This window comes from Carcharodon carcharias, chromosome 6 (genome assembly GCF_017639515.1).
Source record: "Carcharodon carcharias isolate sCarCar2 chromosome 6, sCarCar2.pri, whole genome shotgun sequence".
Taxonomy (NCBI): domain Eukaryota; kingdom Metazoa; phylum Chordata; class Chondrichthyes; order Lamniformes; family Lamnidae; genus Carcharodon; species Carcharodon carcharias.
Genome location: NC_054472.1, coordinates 10,772,721 through 10,797,825, shown reverse-complemented (window position 1 = coordinate 10,797,825; position 25,105 = coordinate 10,772,721). Strand labels below are relative to the sequence as shown.

Here is a 25,105-nt window from a genome sequence, read left to right as displayed (position 1 = left end):
ATCTTTCACCCCATTACTTATCAAGAATCTATTTAGCTCAACCTTAAAAATATTCAAAGACCCTGCTTCCATCGCCTTTTGAGGAAGAGAGCTCCAAAGACTCACGACCCTCAGAGGGGAAGCTTCTTCTCATCTCTGCCTTAAACGGACAACCCCTCATTTTTAAACAGTGAGTTCTAGGTTGTCCCACAAGGGGAAACATCCTGTCCACATTCATTCAGTCACAACCTCTCAGGATCTTATATGTTTAAATCAAACTTTTAAAGAAACAAATCAGAGCAGGTCGCAGTAAGGATAATAACTTTGTATTGAAGACACAAAAAAATACCAGTTATAAAACCAAAATGTTACTTCCTTCCCTGCTGCGCCTGAAGATCTGATCCGAATGATGAAAGTCCTCCTCAAACAAGTGCAATTGGAAGTTGATTGCAACTGAGAGTCAGGGGCATGGTCAGTTTTGTAGGCATGGATTGTTTCAGACAAATACTTTAATCGAGGGGCATTAATGAGTAAGAGTACTTGGAGACTTGCGCATATTGTACAGTAATACCTACGCCCAAAATTCTGCTATCTTTTACATCATCTAATTTACTGGCTTCTAGACCATGGGCTGAATCTTACCTATGCTGTCCACGATTGGCTGTGCACCGCCATTTTACGCAGGTGGGTCAATTAAGGCCCTCCCAGCGTAATACGTGTTCCGTAGGGCTCAGCGCCACCTGTGCGGTCTGGGGGAGTAGCGAGAGTCGGGGCCTGCGCTCTTTCGTGTATGCACGCAAAAGAGCACAGCAATCTTTCCGAGGCACGGAGCTGCCTTAGGGAGATCAAGTTGGTAATAAAACGTTTTAATAAAAGGGAGTAAAAAATTATTTAAACATGGCCCATCACGTGACAGTGTCATATGAGCTGGGACGTGTTTGTGAATTTTGCAAAGTTTAATTAATTATTTTATACAAGCTTCAGGAAACCTCATCCCGCCCACGGTTGAGATTTCTTGAAAAATGCGAAGGCCGCTTGGGCTCTTTGCCTGCCCGCCAACCTTAAGGTTGGACAGGCAGCATGGGTAACAACTTTAATTGTCTTTTTAATGGCCCTGATAGGCCGTTGACAATTTGGCAGGTGCACATCCGCCTCCGGCGCGTGCCCACCGAACAAAATATCTAAATGACGCCGGGACGCACGCCCGACATCATCTCAGGTCATCTTACGGGTTGGTGTGTCAGGCCCGCCCCCCCACACGCCGAGGGCAATATTCTGCCCCATGTGTGTATTTGTGGCATAAGTGTGGAGGGTACTCTAGTTTTTAATATTAAATAGCCAGAAAATTGTGGGAAACCCATCCATGAATTCTCAATTTGAACTTGTGGTAGGGAAGTCTTCCACTAGGAGCCCGGTTATGTAAAAATAATCCCTAAAAAGAAAATTTAAATGCCCATTTATACTGATAGCAGTGGCTTGAGGCTGCTCTAGAAGAAACTGTCAGAGGGACAAGAAGGTCAACTTCAAAAGGGAGACTAACTCTCAGATGAACAAAGCTAGGTGCAGAATAAGGTCCGTAGAGCACTGCAGAAAATTCCATGTGCCCCTAACAAGTGGCACTAATAGATGCTGTAACTACTCATCATTTAAAATCATTACCTATCCTCCTGCTCGGAGGAAAGTTCTTTGGGGTCAGGTCAGTGTCAAAATTACATGCCTGATAATGAAACATTTAACAGAGGCAACTCACTGAAGCAAGATCAGCTATCATGACAGGTGTGCAGTATGTCAGAACACAAGGGGCAGGATTTTCCTCCGGTCGGGGTGGGAAGTTTGGGAGCAGGTGTGTGGAGGCCAATTTAAGCCCGCCCAGTGTGACATCAGCAAGGAAGCGCTATGCACCCCTGTGCGGGCAGGGGGGGGGATTCCCAGAGTCGAGAGTGCACTTTGTCGTGCATGCACGCGTAAGAGCACACTCATCTCTCTGAGGCTAAGTGCAACCTCAGGGAGATCAGCTCCTGCCTGAAAAAATTTTAAAAACAGTAAAAAAAAAAATTCCCTGACGTGTCTCCTCATGTGACACTGTCACATGAGTTGGGACATATCCATCACTTTCATTGACAATTTTATTAAAAATTTTAAAACCTACATGAAACCTCGTCCCGCCCGTGGATGAGGTTTCATGCTTTTTCTTCAGTCCGCCAGGGCTCCCGGCCTGCTCGCCAACCCTAAGGTTGGACAGGCAGGTCCATTAATTACTTTAACTACTTTGTCAATGACCTCAGTTGGCCATTGACAGGTCAGCGGGCGCAGAGCTGATTCAGCTGAGCCATTGCTGACCCGAAAATTTAAATGGGGTGGAGTGACGTCGGAGTTCCGCCCGACATCATCCTGTGTCATTTTACGCATTGGCGAGCGGGCCCGCTCACTGACCAGGAAATCCTGGCCAAGGATACACCATATACTGTGACCCAATTCTGGAACTGGAAGGTATTAATCAAGTCACTGGGGGCAGTCTCAAAATCAGTTCCAAATGGGCACTAGATTAAACTACAAAACTGCCCTTAAGTCAACACTAAAATGTCAATCCCACTCTATAGACAAGATTGGTAATGCAAGAAATGAAAAGAAAAATGACACTGGTGTACGTAGGACTGATCTTTTGAAGTACAACGTTGCTACATCTGACATAGTAATACTTGATGCTGACACTGAAAACTTACCCACACCCAGCCCTGACATCTTGACTTGATCTCATTAGAATAACTCCCCCTCTATTTTGTCTGCTTTGCTTTTAAAATGAACCACTTCTTTCAGCCTTTCACGATTCCCATAAACCAGAAGGCACCAATAATTACCAGAAGAACACTGCTGCTAACAAACAAACAAGGACAAAGAAGGACTACAATTAAATCAGACAAACACCTTGATCCAAGGCACAAAGAACTAATCATCAGGCCATGTTGTAGGAATTAATGAAGCTTTGGAAGGTAGTTCCACCTTAGTTACAAAATACCACATTTTAGTACTTTACTTACAAAAGAAAAATTCTTTGCTAAGTGTTTTGAATCTAGGCTACAGACAATAAAGAGGCAATGATAAATTTGCACAAGGCAACACTAAGTCCACAGTTACAGTGTGTGCAGTTTTGGACACTTCATTATAGAAAGAACATTAAAGCCATGGGGAGCATTCAGTGTAGGCTCACCAGAATGCAGCCAAGGATGGGAAATTCCAATTATGAGGTTTTGAAATACTAGTACTATTCCACTGGAGTAGAGAAGGCCAAAAGGAAATTTAAATGCCGTCTTGACAATTATGAAGGATTTGATTGAGCCAACAGGGAAACACTACGGGGAGAAATTTGTTCACGTGGGATTGCTATGCAGACTTATTGATCCCCCTGGGTCAGGCAGCACCCATGCAGCGTTCTTCACTGATATCATTGAAGAACGTGTTGTTTGCTCTGGTGAATCAATACAAGTCTTATGTGAGCAAATTTCTCCCTCTCTATTGTCTGGGAATCAGCATTGAGTGGGCATCAATTTAACACAGAGTGTGGTGGGTGAGTCAGAGAGTCATAGAGGTCTACAGCACAGAAAAAGGCCCCTCGGCCCATCAAGGCTGCGCCAGTCAAACAAGTACCTAACTATTCTAATCCTATTATCCAGCATTAGGCCTATAGTCTTATATGCAATGGTATCGCAAGTGAACATCCCAATACTTCTTAAATGTTATGAGGGTTTCTGCCTCTACCTCCCTTTCAGGCAGAGAGTTCCAGGTTCCCACCGCCCTCTGGATGAAAAAATTCTTCCTCACATCCCCTCTAAACCTCCTGCCCCTTACCTTAAATCTATGTCCCCTGGTTATTGATCCCTCCATCAAGGGGAAAAGTTCCTTCCTGTCTACCCTATCTGTGATCCTCATAATTTTATACACCTCAATCATGTCCCCCCTCAATCTCTCTGCTCCAGGGAAAATAACCCCAGTCTATCCAATCTCTCCTCATAACTAAAACTCTCTAGCCCAGACAACATCTCCTCTGCACTCTCTCTAGTGCAATCACATCCTTCCTATAATGCAGATTCCAGAACTGCATGCAATACTCTAGCTGTGGCCTAAGCAGTGTTTTATACAGTTCCAGCATAACCTCCCTGCTCTTATTTTCTATACCTTGTCTAATAAAGGCAAATGTCCTGTATGCCTTTTTAACCACTTTATCTACCTGAACCGATACCTTAAGGGACCGGTGGACATGCACAGCAAGGTCCCTCTGATCCTCAGTATTTCCCAGGGTCCTACCATTCATCGTGTATTCCCGTGCCTTGTTTGCCCTGCCCAAGTGCATCACCTCACACTTATCTGGATTAAATTCCATTTGCCACTGATCAGTTCATCTGACCAGCCCGTCTATCCTCCTGTAATCTAAGGCTATTCTCCTCACTATTTACCACCCCACCAATTTTCGTGTCATCTGCAAACTTACTGATGAACCCTCCTACATTCAAGTCTAAATCGTTTATATATACCACTAACAGCAAGGGACTCACATTGTTCCCTGTAAAACCCCACTGGACACAAGCATCCAGTCACAAAAACACCCCTCGATCATCACCCTCTGCTTCCTGCCACTCAGCCAATTCTGGATCCAATTTGCCAAATCGCCTTGGATCCTACGGGCTCTTACCTTCGTTATCAGTCTCCCATGCGGGACCTTATCAAAAGCCCTGCTGAAGTTCAAGTAGACTACGTCAAATGCATTGCCCTTATCTACACACCTGGTCACCTTTTCGAAAAATTCAATCAAGTTGGTCAGACATGACCTCCCCTGAACAAAACCATGCTGACTGTCCCTGATTAATCCCTGCTTCTCCAAGTGTAGACTAATTCTCTCCCTCAGAATTGCTTCCAATAGTTTCCCCATCACTGAGGTTAGACTGACTGGCCTGTAGTTCCCTGGTTTATCCCTCCCTCCCTTCTTGAATAATGGTACCACATTGGCTGTCCTCCAGTCCTCTGGCACCTCTCCTGTGGCCAGAAAGCTACTGAAAATTATTGCCAGTGCCCCTGCTATCTCCTCCCTTGCCTCACTCAACAGCCTGGGATACATTTCATCCGGGCCTGGAGATTTATCTATTTTTAAGCCTGCCAGACCACTTAGAACCTCCTCCCTTTCTATGCTAATTTCTTTCATTATATCACAGTCCTTCTGCCTGATTTCCATATCCACATCGTGTCTCTCACTTGTGAACACCAACACAACGTATTCATTTAGAACCCTTCCCTCATCTTTCAGCTCCACACACAAATTACCATGATGGTCCTTATTGGGCCCTACTCTTTCCCTAGTCATCCTCGTACTCTTAATGTACTTGTAAATTAACTTTGGATTTTCCTTTATTTTACCTGCTAATGTTTTTCATGCCCCTTTTTGCTCTGCTAACTTCCTTTTTAAGTTTCCCCCTACACACTCTATACTCCTTTAGGGCTTACACTGTGAGGTCAGAGGAAATGTTTTCATACACCAATGCAGAATCAGACATGGAACACTTTGCCACAAAGAGTAGTTGAGGCAGAGACCATTATATTTTTTAATGGAAAAACGGATAAATATTTGAAGCAGATGATACAAGGTTATGGGAAGTAGGCAGGGCAGTGTGATTAGTTTTGTTATTATGCGAGCAAAAAGCTGACATTGACATGAGGGGATGTGCATTTCTCAAGCTATTACTTCTTCAATATTTCATTCAACCACAAGAAATAAAATCATACAGCACATAAGACCATTCAGTCCATTGTGCTTGTGCCAGCTCTTTAGAAGAGTTATTAATTAATTCTACTCCCTTTTTCTTTCCATACGTCCCAGCAAATTTTCCTTTGTAATTACGTGCCCAATTCCCTTCAGAAAATTATTGAATCTGCTTCCCCCACGCTTTCAGGTAGTGCATGCCAGATCATAACAACTCACTCACTCCATTAAAAAATAATTCTCATTTGCCTGTCTTTTTTGGACAATTATTTAAATTAAAATTTCTGTCCTCTGGTTACCAATCCTCCTAAGTGAAAATTTCTCCCAATTTACTCTTACTACCCTCATAATTTTGAATACCTTCCTTAAATCCCGCCTTGAATTTTCTCTGCTCTAAAAGATGGTGAACTCTTCCTCATGTGAATCGGACAATTATTGTGAAACAGAATTACAGAAAATCTCAACCATCAATGACTCAAGGGCTAAATCCATGACTGGTGCTCCTGGTGGGGAATGGCTCACAAGGTGAGTTGGATGGGTAATCGCGGGCCCACCATGCACTGTTTCTTGTCTGTTATCGAAGAGCAACATCAAATTGGATCAGGTGCATGTAGCCCAGTTTGCCAGACTCGGGGACTCAAGTAACTATCAAACTGGTTTAAGGATGAATTGCCACAGTCCACAATAGAATGGTTCCAGGATAAAGCACACTGGGACATTGTACTACGTTACAGTGCCAAATAAAATGTAAGTTGTTGTCAATGCTCCTCTCAATTGATGTCACCAGAGAGATCGAGCAGCCCAGAAAACACTATTATGCCACATGTGCTACTGGCGTACAGCAGAGAATACTGAACAGACGATAGAACCATTGATTCGGTAATGTACAATGTTTTTGGAGTGAAACTCCTTTATTTCTCCTCCACACCCAGATGTACACAATGCTTACATTGTAATCTATAAGGTATTTTGAATTCAAAGCTTAAGTTCAAAAGGCAGGTTGGTAGGGTCATATTTCTGTATGTTGTGTCATGTTGTGGCCTATGTATGACATTGATCTACTGCTGAAACTCTCACCCATGCCTTTGTTACCTCGAGTCTTGACTATCCAATGCATTCCTGGCCAACCTTCCACATTCTACCTTTTGTTAACTTTTAACTCTGCTGCCCATGTCCTTACACATGTAAACGCCCGCCCACCAGCCCTGTGCTCGCTGACCTACAACAGCTCCTGATCAAGCAATGTTTCAAAATTGAGACACTCATTCTCATTTTCAAGTCCCTCCATGGCCTCGCCCTCCCTTTCTCTCTAAGCTCCTCCAGCCCCCATAGCCTTCCAGGATATCTTAAATCATTTAATTTGGGCCTCCTGTGCATCTCCGATTTTAATTGCACCACCATTGGTGGCCATGCCTTCAGCTGCCTAGGCCCTAGGCACTGAAATTCCCTCCCTAAACCTCGGCACTTCTCGACCACTCATTCCTCCTTGAAGATGCTCCTTAGAGCCTATCTCTGACCAAGCTTTTTTGGCCATCCTCATATCTCATGTGGCTTGGTGTCAAATTTTGCTTTATGATGCTCCTGAGAAGCGCATTGAGATGTTTTATGATGTTAAAGGTGCTATATAAATACAAGGTGTTATTGTTGACTAAGTTGCCTGCGCATGCTGAATGTGGCTGGTGAAGCTGTGCGTCCCAAACTTTTAGGTAACGCACACCATTAAAAAAAACACAAGGATTTAAAGGGGTCTCTCAGCTGTTAACACTCAATTGGAGCTCCACATCAGCCATTGATGCCTCGGGGCTTGCGACCCCAGCATTTTGTCTTACGACCCAGTTTGGGAAGCCCTGTCTTAGGGATATCTGGCCTGTAAACTGTATGGTGCAATGCCGCTTTTCAGGTGTTTAGGCCTCAAATATGGCTTGCAGGCAGGAAGGACACACTCGTTATGAGTCAGAAGTGAGACAGTTGCTAGACTGCTGTAGGGGAGAAAATTAATCATCGACGATCCAAGTCTGAAACAGGCATTATCCTCATTCCAGAAAGAATGAAGGGCCTGGCATCCAGTTGAGGCTCTCACTGCAAAATTGTGTTGCCCTGATTGAAGTTGGTGTTCAGGAGAATCAGGCATACATGCAGCCTTAAAGGGGCCGCTGCAGGCCACAATCAACAAGGTAAGTGTTTAAAATACCTCAACGTGAAGTTGGGAGGGGCAGCAGTGTTTCTTTCAACTTCACAATCAAACCACACGAGCCACTGCCAGCCATTGCTCCCCTACCCATTCTCCAATATTGGCTCCCACTATCCAAAGTCCTGTGCCCTCTTTAAAGGACTTACCTGAGGGCCGTTACGCTAAGAGCAGCCCCTTCCTTAAGTCCTCTGCGCAGCCTGTTGGTTTGATGATAATGAGGCTGGAAGTCCAATATTATACGTACCTTGGGCCTATCTCTCCACTACCCCCCCAACACTCTCGTCTCACCAAAATTTGAGGCACCTCTACTTGTTACATGCTCTCAAATATGAAATGCAAGGTTCCAATATTTAAATCAAACACCTCAAAGTAATAGAACCTGGTTATGCTGGTTGGTTAAACACATGTTAATGGCAGCCCTGTAATGAAAAACAATCTACATCATTGAAATTCATCACAGCAACAGTGATGACACACACTATACCTGTAGTGTGATGTTGTTTATATTGCTGGGATCAATGCCGGAGATCTGGACATTCTGCCCAACCAGGTTAGCGGAAGCAAGCTGTAGCTGTATTCCCTCGAGAGTGGCAAAGCTGGCATCTGTAAGTGACAATGTCAAATCACCTCCGGCTGCCAAATAAATCCAAGGACGCAAACAGGTTATTAAGTGAGCAAAGTGGTACAGAATGTTATAAATGACTTAAAATTGATCAAGTGTTTGTTGCAGCTAACAGATTTGATGCTTGGTAAATGGATGTAAAACTATTTTGGTCAAAGTATTAATGGAATTGCAGTAACATTCCATGAAGCTTAATTGAAATTAATAGACATTGTTGGATCCAAGAAAGACAAATCAGTGTGTGTTTCTTTTTAAAATGAGAGAGACTGAAAGCTGTTGCCAAAGGATTTAGATATCAATGTACACCTATCAATAAAAGCTGGTGCACAAGTGCAAAATATGAAATAATCAAAGACCAAAAATATTAATGTAATCACAAGCAAATCATAAAGCTGAAATGAATAGATTATAGATGTTGTACATTGAAGCCAGTTTGAAAATAGACCTAATTTACCCAAATAAATGCACTGACTTTAAGCATTCCCCAACAGTGCTTATCTGAGGGATATTGTGTCACCAGCAACAGACCAAACCAAACTTTCAACTCTTGATGCATCACCAGCTCTACTGAAACCAGCTATATGCTTCCCACCCCTCCCAACCCACCTCCTAAAATAATAGTTCCGGCCCAATGCATCTTAAAATGTTTAAAGCATTAAAGTTTATTCAGGCATAGCTTAGCACAATCAAAAGGCAAGCAGACAATTGGCACCTGTTAACATATCCACACATACATCAAAAGCTTAGCTTTGCCAAGGATGCACCATAATCTTTGAAACTCAGTGTTACTTTCTGTGATGTTCAATTGAAGCATGTGACATTGTATTCTGAAATAAATCACACTGAATCAACTGGGTACATGTATTCTGTTTGTTAATTATGTTTACAACTGTATTACACTGGGCTACATTAGCAATCGTGAAATAAAGTGATGGAACAAACAGACTCCTCTTCATCCTGGGTGTCTTTAAGGTGAGCTAAAAGTTAACTTGTGTTAAGAGCCACATTTATAGCTCCTGCTGATGCCAAACTGTGGCTGGGTCTCCAAATTTGTTGATGTAAGATTATTCAAGGGTCAGATTAGGTACAAAAAATTATAATCCTAGGAAGCAAAGCTAAGCAGATGCTTTATTCATACTGTGCATTAGGGTTATTTTTGAGCAATGCATAACAAATAGAGTAAGAAGGTATTTGTGCCAAATCTCCTTATTAAGTTTATTAAAAAAATTTGGTAAAACTATAAATGGACAATTTGTGCGGGTTTTGTTATGCCGGGCATGGGAATAAATCTGTCAAGGGAGTTTATGGAAAACTAAAGTTAAAAAAAATGCCGATGTGAATGTCTGGGCAAGATTCCTTCACGTTTAGCATTACAATTCAAATTACATCACTGTCCCTTTAATGAAGGAGGAAATTTATGAATATGAAGATCATCATTAGTCCTTTTCTGGTAATTGTTTGTTTTTGCAAATCCAAACATGGATCTACTTCACCAAATAGGTCAAAAATGCTCATTCACCCTGATGCGGATATTCATACATATATATGGTTTTGGGTGGGATGGGGAGTATATGTAAGTGATGCACAAGGCATCAGAGTTCAGCAGGGCAGGTTGGATGGACAAGGGTGGTCTTTTCCCATTTGTCATTGTACATATGTTTGTGGAAAAGATTCATGGATAATTTTTTTGAAGTGAGCCAAAAATCAAGAACCAGAGAGGAAATGATAAGAATTTTTCTTTCAAATCGCAAGTTACCTGCAATGTACTGTTAAAAGGGCAATGGAAGTAGATTCAACAATAATTTTTTTAAAAAGGAAACTGGATAAATATTCCAAGGGGAAAAAGCCGCAGGGCTATGGGGCTAATTAGGTAGGTCCTTCAAACTGCTGGAACAGGTATGATGGACCTAATGATCTCCTTCTGTGCTGTGCTGTCTCATTCTATGAACTTATCCACGATACTTTTTGGTTGTGATAAATGCAATTAAGAAATGCTAAAATATTGAAATGGTTAATGATTAAAAACATTACCTGACACAGAGACAGGAAGAATAGCTTGTCCAACTAATCCCTGTTGGAGAAGGTTCTGATCAAACTGGCTGGTGAGAACTCCATTGTTAGTGATGTAAACATTTGCAGTAGTCAACAGGTTTACAGGCTGCAAGCTCTCAGTTGATTGACGTGTTACAGGCTTCCGGATTTTCTTTGGCAGTGATGTGGGCTTAAAGTGGGATTGTATGTGACTCTTCCTGTGTCCAGAAGTCCGGAAACGCACATCACAATGCGGGCACTTAAAAGGCTTTGCTCCAGTGTGCAGTCGCATGTGAACTTTTAGGCTACCTTTTGTCGAGAAGGGAGAGCTACATACGTGGCATTTGAAGTGTTTCTGACCTGAATTTCAAAAATGCAAAAGTACATTTCCGTATCATTTAAAAAAAAGAGCAGAAACATATGCACATCCAAAATGGAAACTGATAAGATGCCCAAATATTTAAATATCATTGCCAAAGAACTATGATCTTAGAATGTGAGACATTGAATTTTCTAATTTTGCTATTAATTTTCCTGTCAACTTCATAAATGATACAGCCCTATCATGAATTATTCACACATTTATAAATAAGTTCATCTTGAGGGGGTTTAAGAAATGTGCAGAATTTCTTAGCCAGTGTAAGTGATTTTGCCCCCTTCCGTACCATTCCATTGGATGAATACTTCTCACCAAAGGATATCACCAGCTATTTTCAGAGCTGCTTCCAATACTTCCCAGCAATGGCTAAAATCACTTACTGCATTCTTACCTCATTGACACAAAGGTAGATATTGTCTAAAGCTCACATCCTAAGGAAAATACAGAGAATTTTGTGCTAGGGCAAGTTTGAATCTGACATCTGCTCAAATTCAGCCCTGGACGAAATCTCTAGGAATCACTGGTAAATTAACCCTTTGCACCAGGTGCCCTTTTCTGATACATTTCAGGTGCAAGTGCTTTAACTATATCATTAGAAGGTGATTCATAATCTGAATCAACCAACTCCCAAGAAAAGGGCAAAGAAAGCCTTAAAGAAACCAGCAGCAAAGGGTGCGAAGAAGTGGCGAAGGTCGAGGAAGGAGAGTTACTCCATCTACATAGTGATGAAACAGGTTCACCTCAACACTGGCATCCTCCTCCAAGGCTATAAGCATCATGAATTTGTTTGTGAAGTATATTTTCAAGCACATCACGAGTGAGCTACCCGCCTGATCCATTACAACAAGTGCAGGACCATCAGCTCCTGGGACATCTAGACCACTGTGCGTCTGTTGCTGCCAGGGGACTGGCTAAGCACGCCGTGTCGGAAGGGACAAAGGCTGTGACCAAATACACCAGCTCCAAGTAAAACTTCACTATCGACTGAAAAACACATTCAAAACATTCTTACAACTACACTCATGAAGCATCAGTGGCAGTACCTGACTAACAAAGAAGTCAAAAGGTTATCGGGTAGGCAGGAAAGTGGTGTTGATGCCACAATCAGATCAGCCATGATCTCACTGAATAGCGGAGCAGCCTTGAGGGGCCGAATGGCCTACTCCTGATCTGTATGTTTGTATGCTAGCAGAGATGTGAACTGAGTGTCAAATCTGACTTCTTAGATTTTATTGATGGACTTTAAATAAGACACCAGAACTCTTTGTAAGCAAGATGCTTACACCTGAAAATAGATCCAATTAGGTTTGGAATATACAAGGGCTATGCCAAAATAAGGGCAGAAATGGGGGCGTTCGCTGACAATTGCACAACGTTCAGCACCCTTCGCAACTCCTCAGGTACTGAAGCAGTCCATGTCCAAATGCAGCAAGACCTGGACAATATCCAGGCTTGGACTAACAAGTGGCAAGTAACTCTTCCGAGTACAAACACGTTTCCATCTGTTCCTATTCAGATGAAGTTACATTGTTTCATAGTTTTGCCATTGTGAGATTTGAACTCTTGATCTTGGGGTTACAAACCCAGTACCATAACCACTTGGCTATTTAGGCCAAGCTAAGTGGCAAGTAACATTTGCACCACACAAGTGCCAGGCAATGACCATCTCCAACATGAGAGAATCTAACCATCGGCCCTTGACATTCGATGGCATAACCGTTGCCGAATCCCCATTATCAACATCCTGGGAGTTACCATTAACCAAAACTGAACTGGACTAGCCATATGAATACTGTGGCTACAAGAGCAGGTCAGATGCAAGGAATCCTGCAGCGAGAAACACACCTCCTGATTCCCCAAAGTCTGTCCACCATTTACAAGGCACAAGTCAGGAGTGTAATGGAAACCTCTCTGCTTAGCTGGATGAGTGCAGCTCCCACAACACCCAAGAAGCTTGACACCATCCAGGACAAAGCAGGCGACTTGACTGGCATCTCATCCACAAACATACCCCACCTCCACCACCAACGCAGTGGCAGCAGTGTGTACCATTTACAAGATGTACTGAAGAAACTCAACAAGGCTCCTTAGGCAGCATCTTTCAAACCCACAACCATTACCATCCAGAAGGTCAAGGGTAGGAGATACATGGGAACACCACCACTTGGAAGTTCCCCTCCAAGACACTCACCATCCTGACTTAGGAATATATCGCCGTTCCTTCACTGTCACTGGGTCAAAATCCTGGAACTCCCTCCCTGTGGGCGTACCTATGCCACATGAACTGCAGTGGTTCAAGAGGCAGCTCACCACCACCTCAAGGGCATTAGGTGAGTAATAAATGCTGATCCAGCGATACCCACATCTTGTAAAACGAATTAAAAAGAGTTGAACTTCCTTCAAGCCCCTATGTCTGCACCCCTGATCCCAGATTTTCCCTAGGTCAATGAAGCCCCGCATGATTCCAGACCTGCAATCGGTAGATGCATGGTGGAGGGAGGGAAATAACTGTTGCAGACTTCTAAATCCTATAGCAGCGTAGCATAGTGTATGGAAGAGGCAACACTTATTTTTTGTAAAACACCAAGGGTTGGGCAGTTGAACTGGTCACCCTGTATTTTTATGGTCCAGGAACCAAACTCCAAACTTGCAATTCACTTCATAAGAACAGGAGGCAATCATTCAACCCCTTGAGCCTGTTCCATCATTCAATTTTATCATGGCCCATCTGTATTTTAACTCCACTTATGGTGCTTTTGTTCCATAACCTTGAATACTTTTGTCTAACAAAAATCGATCAATCACAGATTTGGAATTCCCAAACTTTAACTTGGTTTTACAGCTGGCTTTTGAAGGATTGAGAAACATTCCATTTTTCTTGAGTAATCGCTGCAATAGTGTGGTTTTGCTTAAATGTGAATGAGTTAAGGCATACTGCACTGTGTGCTGGGACCTAGCTGTGCCAGCCAAAAACAACGAACAAAATCAAAAATAAATTAAGGGGAAGCAAATCAACACTCTGCAAAACGGAATGGAAGGTTTTCTTGACTGGGTTAGCTGAAAAGGAGCACTCGGAGGCTCATGTGGCGCATAAACAGGAGGAACCTGTTAGACAAATTATCTGTTTGTGCAGTACATTCCTTGTAAACAGATTTTTGGGGGAAGAGAATTATAGATTCCCACATCCCTTTCTGTGAAGAAGTGCTTCCTGGCATCACACCTAAATGGAGTGGCTCTATTATGCCCCTTGGTTCTGAACTCCCCAGAGTCAGAAATAGTTTCTCTCCATCAATACACCCACCCACATTTGAGACAATATATTGTACACCCAAAATCAGTTTTAATGAAGGTTGTACAACTATAAATAATACAAAATATCACCAAAACGTTCAAGCATACACTTGAACATGCCAAGCTTTGCTTGCAGTTTCAAGATGGTTTAATTTTGATGGGCTTACTTAATCTGGTCTGATTATTGAACGAAATGTTTAGCAATCACCCTGAAATTGCACCCATTAATCAGTTCTTCCAAGTGAAATTGAACAGCGTAATTCAACAATCATACTGGTACTGCCACAACCACTAGCACATTCCTAAACTTTATCAAATAGAAATGCATCGCCAGTGAGCTTTTACTGGTAGCAATGCGAAGATGCAGTTATTCTTCATTCTTTTTTAAATGAGAAGCCTTGCTTTTACCTTCTTCCTGAAAGAACTGGCTGTCCATAAGTTGAGGCTGGTGCAGTAATCATACCAGACTTTATAGGATATTAAATCAAATTGTGACAGTTCAGCCTGGTGCTGATTGCACCTCAGTCCATTTGTTAAGTTTCCCAAAACACAGCTGAACCCTTCACTTCATTTCAAAAAAATGGCAACTGACAAATTAAGTTCACGACCCACTTATTGACACAAAGGTAATCTGAAGTGGCAGTTTCACAAAACATCCACTTGCTTTCAATTTCAAGCATTCAAGTACCTGCTATATTTCACCATGAGGCAAGTTTTAAATCTTCAAACCTCAGCTTCAGGTACTGGCAAGTGGGTAGCAGAAAACTGTTTGTACATTGCTCCCAATTTTCCATCCATTTAAATTTTAATGAGTGAAAGCATGACAGTGCAATTAGCACTCTTAGCTCATGAAGCTTGGCACCAGAAGCACTGAAGATGAAAACTTATCTCTCTACTTGCAAGAAATTATTAGCGTGCACAATTTTGCAGTGAAACTGTCCAATCTCATTACCTTCAAACAAGCCTCCTTATATAGTTGTATCTGTGCAATAAGCAAACGTGGCTTGTAGGTTTAAAGCTTAAACACAAGCCACAATACCCGTTTAGAATTAAGTCTACAAATACACAGAAACTGGGCATGTGTACTCTGCCAGACAATGGTCTTTCATCTCTTACATGTCAATTCAAGTCTGGCTGAGACTGATTGAATGGGTGAAACGCTCGGTGTCCGCTGGTTGTGATGGGCTTATGAGTAGGCAAGCAACCCAGTTCCCACTGGCAGAGGTCCACAATATTCCCCCATTTACGCAAAGAAAGAACACAGGATGGTTGGTATGGAAAATGAAATATGCCACACTGCTGAAGTAGAGGAGGCTGCTTGGAGATTTGGACTCAGCCTTAGTGTTGGGACAGAGTACAAGGAGCTTTATTACACATCTATGCATACTACATTAGATCATGCTCTTCACCATAAAGGACACAAAAAAACCTATGAATGCAGCTGATTTGAAGCGAATCTAAAGAAGGGCAATGAGAACTGAAACAAGATGAACAATTAGCTTTACATTTGCAAATATAAGCTTTCTGGTAAATTGCCTCCCTGTTTTATGGTTTCCATCATCCGGCATGGCTTCCAATATTCTCCCTCTCTGCAATAACTTAATGGAAAAACCATCACTAACCTGTGTGGGTTTTTAAATGACAGTCCAGCGTTGACTTGACTGTAAAACTCTTTCCACATTCATCACACTTAAACGGCTTCTCCCCAGTATGGATTCGTATATGTCTAGGTAGGATGAAAAGATATGTTTTATCAGCACTATTTAAACGATCAATGGTGGATATTTCCAATTTTAGAAAATATTTAGTATTTGAAGACACAGAATAAAGTGACAGAAGTCTGAAGATTTAAGAGCTTTGAATCAATCTGACAGCTATTAGGTCGGGCACAGTTTTATATCATTTTAAAATATATTTGCTGAAAAACTCCCGTTTCATGGGAGTGTGTAAAATATAAGAAACCAATCTCACACTGGCAAGTCCATGTTGCAAAACTTAACACCAGTCAAGAAGCTAAGATAGACTTAGAGAAAACTGTGAAAGTAGCTGGGGTGAATGACAGACACACCCAGACTATTGTGGAGCTATGATAACAGGGGAGGAGGCTGGGCAAGTTATTCTGGACCGTTGCTGACATGGCTCCAGAAGAAGCAAGATATATTTATAACCTCAGCAATCAAAATACAATATCATCAGTAGCAATTCTGTTCATGCCGCATATCATGGGCTTCAGAAACACAATCAAATGGAAGGATTAACACTGCACAGAAAACAGTAGACGGGGATGAAACAGGTGCAGAAAAGTTACTGATAAAGATCAAAAAGAAGTCAGAAACCACTGAAGGAAAGTTAAATCAGAAAATCAATCAGAAGCGGGGAGCAATGCGGGACGACACTGCAAACTATAACTTTGCATTTCGAAAACCTTATATGCACAAGTCAGAATATCTGCAAACAGTAGATGTGCATTCATGCCCAAATGCAGGGAAACTACAAAATTTCAGAGTAGAAGTGCCAATTCTAAGAGAAATCTGATCAGGACACGAGGGCACTTACTGAATGCAACTGGCAATTGCTGTCAAATTGGAAGCAGTTTGTGTTGTGCAACTCTAGGAATTGCAATTGTAACTAATTCATTTTCTCTGACAGTCCTGGATTCAGCCCACAGTCTTTGGTGAGCATCGCAGCAAAAATCATTATTCTGGCTTATTTGGAGGGGGAAAACATATAGATAAGATACACAAACAAAAAGAAAAATAAACTTTGCAAGACCATGGGGAAAATGGCAGGGGAAGTGTGCTGGGTCTAATTAAATAGCTGTTACAATGAGCTGGCATAGGTACACTGGGCAGAATGGCCCTCATTCTTTGCTGTAGGACTGTATGCTTAAAGTTGTTTGCCTGCACTGGTGACCCTGGATGGCCCAGTTTCAACCAACTTTAGTTTCTGGCCCCTCGGAAACAGTGCAAAGGGACAAGAAGGACGAGAGGGGCCTCAGGGCCACTCTTGCTTATTCTAGGTTGAAGCTTGCATGGTCAGCAGTGAAACAGGTGCTACAGGGCACACAGGTGAGGAACTTTGGACCCCCAGTCAAACTAGTACTGCTTTTCTCTAACTAGTCCTGAATGGCAGAAGTCTATAGCACAGTCCTGCTTAAAAGCGAGAACAAATGAGATAGTCTTACTTTGAAAGACGAGCAGATGCGGGAATATCACAGAACTTTATCGGGCAATTTGCAGAAGAGTTTTGCTCTTTTCCCTCTAATTTAGTTTATTTTTCAATTTCTTTTTAAACGGGAAATGTTCAACATTACAATCATTTTATCGGGTCTGAAGAACAGAGATGATTACAGATTAACTTGTCCACTACGATGGCAATATTGATGTCCAGATATTTAATTTATATTTGCCTAAGATAATTTAAGAAGCATGTGAATTTTAAAATATTAATACATATTTTATCAAGTTTGTTTTACATATCAAGCCAATTAAGCAGGCTAACATCTATATAATTAACATGAACGCAGTGCCACTTAACATTTCTACACCAAGATTTGACTTTTTGATGTTTCCCACGGGATACTGAAATTATGGAGGATACCACAGCAATAAAGACAGTTTAAATATTGATGGATTGCACAGGGTTTCCCAAGTGCTATCTTTGGGTATTGGAGGGCTTGTTTGCTTTAGACTTTAGAGGTTTCAATTGGCTGAAAGTCAGATTTTTCATGATTTGAAAGCTTGATTTTGTTTTGAAAAATGCTCCCAACTCTAAAAGAGACAGTAAAAACAGGAAGGGAAAGTAAAACAGACAATAAAAGGGATAAGAAATAAGTGAGTCAAGAAAAATAAGTTAGAGTGTATGTATAGAATTAGGAAAAACGTAAACGATTATAACTATAGCAACAAAAAGGAAGAAGGAGAGAATGGAAAAGGTTAGACGAGGGGTGGGATTTTCCGCACCCGTCCGCCACGGGGATCTTCCCGGTCCCATCGCAAGTTAACCGAGTTCTGGCTGGGGCGCTGCTTCACCCGCGGTGAGTCCCACCCGCAACAGGGCCGGAAAATCCTGGCCAAGGACTCTCCACAACTACTCAAAACTAAATTTGTCTTAAATATTCATTTTTAAGACAAAGCTATGTCTGACATGGGGCTACTTTTATCACTGTCATGTTAGCATCTGCTTCAGCATCAGTCTCTCAGGTGAAAATTTCTATATTAATTCTTAAAAAGGAGGTTCAGAGACCAACACTTTCTCAATCTACCATTGATTAAACTTTTTTTTAAATTTGCGATCAAGATAATTTTGTGATGTATGCAAACTGGGAGCCCATCCTGTAACATATTCCAAATTCATAAAAAGAATTCTAAATAGTAGAGAACATTATTCCAGAGTATCATAAGTCTGTTGATGAAAATATTTTTTCTCCACATTTTTGTATGGGTCTTGTTTTAGCCTAATCAACCTCAATACTTGGGAATGGAGTGCTTTCCATTTTGTCACTTAGTTTTAAGCAAAAGTCACACATTCGGCACAGATCAGTTAGGTGCATTTTACGAGTCTGTCTATTCTGTTCCAACAAGCTTCATGCAACTGACAACCTACACCACGTGGACAGAAATCGGTTCGTTACCATCTTCTTAAGGACAACTGGGGATGGGCAATAAATGCTGACATTGCCAGTGGCACCCACATCCCATGAACAAACAACTTATTCCAACTGATGTCAAATCAGCATCAATTTTACGCAGTGTATTCATAAATACCAGGAACTAGGCTAAAATTCCCCAAACTCATTTTATGTAGGACTACACAACCACATAAAAAGATAATCAGAGTTTTATTCCATCAGTTTGGTCTGGATTTAAAACCATCTGCCAGTGATCACTTTATTATGTTCCCCCCAATACCATACATTGAATGGGTGAACAAGCAGCTGTCTCCCATAACTGGACATAGGGACATAGGCTGACAACAATGCAGGTAGATGTCTTTAAATTATCCTTCCCTCACGGTGAGGAAGTACCTCACCTACTGCTTAGTCCCTCTCCCCCAAAATTAAGGTGTTGCAGGGCACAAACACACACTACCATTCAAAAAGAGACACATCTGGATTTACATAAAAATGCCTCATTAGATCTCCCAAGTAGTTTGCACACAACAAATTACTTTGAACTACTGCGATGCAAGCATTGTGCCATTTTAAGGGCAGCTAAATCCTATGTACAGCAATGAGATAAATTCTTTTAATGGCATTAGTTGAAAGACAAACAATAACTGGGTCTCCAGGAGAGTTCCTCATTTCTTCAATTGACCATTGGACCTTTAACTTGCACCTGAACCACTGTAACTGTCAGATCAGATATTGTACTGAAGTGTCAGCCTGGATTATATGCTGAAATCCTGGAGCAGGGATTAAACCTTTAAAGCAGGATTTGAACCCACAACTTTTCAAAATCAAAGACAAGATTGCTGTCGAGTCAACTGGGCAATTAGACAGATGCTTGCGTAGCAAAGTCCAATGTCAAAAGGAGAAGAGAAGGGGAGAGAGGAGAGAATCATCTGCAGAGAAAATGGGCTGCATACAATAAAGCTAAACTGAAAACAAGTCAATTCTCACCTAACTAGGTCACTTGGCTTTTTGAAACTCTTTGTGCAAAATGAGCATTGGTTTGCATGTTTCGGCTCCTCCTCCACCTCTGTGTTCTTATCCTTGATTTCACTGACCCGGTCCTTCTCTGCTGCCGATTGGACTAATACTTTTTCCGAGACCGTGGCATCTAACCGCGTTTCGGTTTTGGCCAGTTCCGCTGTCTCCTCTTCAGTAAACGTGATGATGCCAACCCGTGACCTTCGCACAACAGGCCTTTCCAGATTTTCATCTTCTTCATCTGGATGATAGGACAAAGAAAGAGAAGAATTTGTATCATACTTGAAATAGATTCCACTCTCAATGAAAAAAATCATTTGAAGTGTAGACTGCCAACAGGTTCAGGGAAATGATGGGTCACCACAAGTTGACTGGTTTACAGTTCAATGCTGAAATATTTATTACAATAATAAACTCTCTCAAAATTACCTTTATTACTTATGCAGAAATCCTAACTACAAAAGCACTTTAAATCACTTTTAACTAAAATTAAAAACAGCACCTAACATGAGGTGCTGGCATCCATTTTTCCACTTCTTTTCCATTCTTTACCAACCATTGGAAAAAACCCTAAACTCAATTAACTATCCTGTTGCTGCTTCTTTCTCCTGGTTCCTACAATCCATTTTGAAAGTGGGAGAAATTTTTGAAAATGCTTGCTTGGCAAGAAAGTAATATTACTTAGCCAGTATTAAACCAGGGGAGTGAATATTGGCATACTCAGATTAATTGTAATGGCAGTTAAATGGGATGATGATATGGATGAGTAAGTTGAAGATTGCAAGCTACAGAGCACAAGTAATCACAACCAAACATGGAAGTTTTGTAGCAGGCATGTTTTGTGACACCCCATTCACCAAACTAAATATTCACTCCCTCCGCCACCGACACACAGTGGCAGCAGCATGTACTATATAGAGGTTGCACTGCAACAACACACCAAGGCTCCTTCCAAACCCACGACCACTACCACCTAGAAGGGCAAGGGCAACAGATGTATGGGAACACCATCCTTGCCAGTTCCCCTCCAAGCCACTCACCCTCCTGACTTGGAAAAATATCGCCATTCCTTCACTGTTGCTGGATCAAAATTCTGAAATTCTCTTCCTAATAGCACTGAGTGCACCTATGCCCAATGAACTGCAGTGGTTCATGCAGGCGGCTCACCACCACCTTCTGAAGGGCAATTAGGGATAGGCAATAAATCCTGCCCTTGCCAGCAAAGCCCACATCCCACGAAAGAAGAAAAAAAAATGCTAGTTTTGCTTAAGATAGGTGTCACATTTTCAAGAATAATGAAGAATATAAAAATTGGATCAGTTGGCCATATGCCCTCTCAAACCAGCTCCACCATTCAATAAGATCGTGGCTGATTTTCAACCTCAACTCCACTTTCCTGCTTGATCCCCTTATCCCTGGATTCCCTTAGGGTCCAAAAATCTGATAATCTGCATCCCTTTGGGGTAGAGAATTCCAAAGATTCATAACCCTCTAAGAGCCCTGAAGAAATTCCTCTTCATCTCAGTTTTAAAGGAATAATGCCTTATCCTAAGACTGTGGGCCCAAGTTCAAGGCTCTACGACATGGGGAAACATCCTCTCAGCATCTACCTTGTCAAACCCCCTCAGAATCTGATTTGTTTCATTGAAGAGTGTGGAAATAAGGAAAGCAGATGATGAAAATTTCACTGTAAGTCCTTTCTTTAAATAAAACTGAGTATGACTTAGTGTTCTGAGACAAAGCACTCCATACCTCCAACTCCTACCGTTACTTGATGAATCTTCATGTGCCTCTTGCAGTGAAGTGATGTTCGGAAAGTGTCATCGCAGAACGGGCACTTAAAAGGTCTCAGACTGGTATGAATTACCATGTGCCTTGTAAGGCTCCCATTGGTAGTAAAGGTGGCATCACAAACATTGCATCTGTAAGCTTTGATACCTTTAAACATATAGAGACATATTTCCAGATATCTATAAATGTTAAAATAAGCTACATCAGTGGAATCAAAATGACTGATGAAAGTGGAAGTTGGTGTTGACATTATTAATGATGTCACACTACATGGGCTTAAAATCCAAAAGCAAATCAGAGAATAAAATCATGCAGCACAGGGAGAAGGCCAATCAGCCTATCATGCCTGTGCCAGCGCTCTGAAAGAGCTATCCAATTAGTCTCACTCCCCTGATTTCTCCATAGCCAGCAGATTGATCCACTTCCCTTTCAGAAGTTATTAAACCTGCTTCCAACTAGTTGATTGCCAGCAAGACAGTCATTTTGTCTCAGTTTGGTTTCCAAGTGAGAGAGACAAGCAGTTCTGTTCAGATAAGTGTTTGATTGGTTCTGAATTTTTTTTATAAATAAATGAATTTCTTGGTACATTTGATTCAAATTGTACAGACAAACTGGGGCAATTTACGTCTTGCTATCATTTGATTTCCACCTAAAGCCAAGATGACAGTGGGACCAAAAATGTGCAGAGGACTGACCCACTGATTTCCTGCTGATCATCCACTCACTCCAATTTTCAGGTGAACCTCAATCTAGTTGGTCAGAGGTCCCACCAGGAACAGGCAAGGTGTGAAAATTGGGCTCAGGTGATACAGCACAAGGATCCAATGCCATTTCTGTCTCTACCACCAATTCATCAACTCACGCACAAACCATGGGCAGCAAAAGTGGGAGGCAGCAATTTCTAACAATATTTAATGGACTCATTCCCTGCATTAAAGTAAAGTTGGAAGCAGGTCTGGTGCTCATTTTTACTATTGTTGCATAGGTCTTTTTCTGAGCATTATGAACTTCACTCTATGATCTCCTTGCTGCTGTGGGCACTACAAATAAAAAATCCCTGACACTGCAAACCACTGCTCCCTTCCACTTTGACACTTACAGCCCTACCTTTTAGGGGGCTGCCGGAACCCCATCAAGATTGGTTGCCTTAACAGATTTCCTACCCTCCCAATCGACAAACTGCCTGTAAGGAACACGATTAGTGCTAGCAACTCCAATTCTGCTAACCAATGTTAATAAGGTCCAAACCACAAGAACCAAGTCAGGCCAACTCAACTACAACTGGTGCCCAGCAATTGCTCGATGACATGCCTGAAACAAACACTGTCCACCAGCAAACCCATTACCAAAAAAAAATCACCAAAGATGGCTGCACTAATTTTATTTTCCAATTTGTTTGAGTGGGCGATGCTTGCACAGAGAACAGTTTGGTTTGCAGGCTCGTACAGAGCCTGAGAAGTAAACATTACAGTGTCTAACATATTTAGGTGAGATGTCCTGAGGTCATGAAAGGCATTATAAACAAAAGTTCTTTCTTTTTTGCCAATTTGCTCAAACCAATACCTGTGTGCGTTCGCTGATGTGCTTTCAAAACTCCTGAGGATACAAAACATCTGCTGCACTGTAGGCATTTGAAGGGCTTTTCACCTGTGTGAGAACGTACGTGTTGCTTCAGATGGCTTGATTTCTTGAAACCTTTGGTACAGAACTCACACCTGGGAAATGAAGGGGAAGAGAATCGGTCATCAGCATTCTTCAAAGAAAAATAGATTATTTAGCTTCAAGGAGTATCAATCTACAAAAGGAATCCTTGTTTTAGAGAACTTTAAGGCAACACAGGGAGAAAAGTGGACATGATTACAAAAATTATAGTAGTTGATTTAAGGACAGGTCTTTGTTATAGGCAAGAGGTCCCATCACATTAATGAGGGAGTAAACAATACAAAATGAACTATGGGTAGGGCTGGGCCCATGGAACCAGTCAGGTGAGGCGTCAGGCACAGTACTAAGCAAAGATGAGGAGAAATTTTTTTTTGAGAATGATGGAGAAAACAATCAGCATGGGTGTGACGCAGGATTATATATTCCAGGTTTGTGATTCCTATTCCTTCAGATGGTGAACAGGAGGGGCAGCAAATTCTAAAAACAGGGTCAAACATGAATTTAAAAAAAAGAGTAAACACAGTTGTGACCGACACTGAAGGATTAATGTATACCTGGTATCACTGTAATTGGACTTTAAAAACGTCACCACTTAGCTACTTAAAAATTCTTGTTGTTGCCTTTCATTTACATTTTGTACTTGATGCTGCACTGATTTAAACATAGACAGGTTGAAATTCCTCGGAACCTTCAAGGGAGTGGAAGTGCAACAGGATCAGACTTCTGTTTGTTGCTTTTCCACGGCATTACTCCCTATCCCAAATCCCAGAAAGGCGTCATGAGACCAAGTGGTCAGCTACATCTCCAGTGGTACAACTGGAGTGACCCACCCACTGATCTGGCAGGAATTAAGAGTGGTGATGCTGCTGTTCCAAAAGAAGTCGGACCTGGATCGGGCAAACATTGGTTGGGACACCATTTAGAAGGAAACATTATTTGGCTGCTAACTCCACATAAGCTGTGTGGTTCTAGCATCTTCTACTGCTGGTTTACCTGGAGAACAACTCTGCCCTTTCTTAAGTAGTGCAAAAGGATTTTTCTAACATCTCTTTGGACAACGTAGTTGAAACTTTACACAGTTATGTGGTCAAATCCTGACTCTAACCCATGACCTTCTGATTCAGAGGCAAGGATGTTACCATGGAGCCAAGATTAGCACTAAAGGTCTTATCCATAATGAGTGGCTTGGCCAATGCCTGATCTGATCCTTCACAACTGGTGGGCTGCTACATGAATACCTATCTTTCTTTCCAGCTACAAAAAGGACTCTTTTTTTCTTTTAAGAGAACAGTGGAAAATAAGATAATACAAACAAACAAACCTGATAGACACTTCAGAACCTATCAGCAAGTCTCCAATACATGGGAACATGCTGTAAAAACACTCCCACTGACTCTAACCTGTATGTTCGCCTAACTTGGTCCTCACTGTCGGAATGGAAGGCTGAGCGATGGCTTTGAAGATGTAAGTTTCCTGATGATGGTTCATGCATAAGTCGGGTCGTCTGTAGAACGTGCATGAAAAAGATACAAAAGGAATTTTTAAAAATCAGTAATGAAATGTTGAATTACGCTGATATGCAGACAGTATTACAATGCGAGTGATTTTCAACCTTACTGAATGGATACAGATTTCATTCACACCAATGCACAGTATTCCACATATTTCACAATAATAAGGCTGGAAGATTTTACAAAGAGGAAAAATCCAACACATCCACAGAAGGTGATAAATGAAATATTGCATTAGCCAATAAGGAG

General features: G+C 41.7%; 1 protein-coding gene across 3 annotated transcripts in view; it reads right to left on the bottom strand.

Annotated features, from left to right (window-relative positions):
• Positions 1–25,105, bottom strand: part of LOC121278741 (zinc finger protein 236-like) — a 137,804-nt gene that overhangs the window by 29,505 nt on the left and 83,194 nt on the right. For 2 of the 3 annotated variants that reach the window (XM_041189124.1, XM_041189126.1), the window contains exons 17-23: positions 24,746–24,849; positions 23,247–23,398; positions 21,645–21,830; positions 19,863–20,133; positions 15,865–15,968; positions 10,573–10,932; positions 8,404–8,552 (exon numbers count right to left, since the gene is read on the bottom strand). In XM_041189124.1, coding sequence (XP_041045058.1) covers positions 8,404–8,552; positions 10,573–10,932; positions 15,865–15,968; positions 19,863–20,133; positions 21,645–21,830; positions 23,247–23,398; positions 24,746–24,849 — 1,326 coding nt within the window. The remainder of the gene's footprint in view (positions 1–8,403; positions 8,553–10,572; positions 10,933–15,864; positions 15,969–19,862; positions 20,134–21,644; positions 21,831–23,246; positions 23,399–24,745; positions 24,850–25,105) is intronic. The other variant, XM_041189125.1, reaches the window with a different exon arrangement.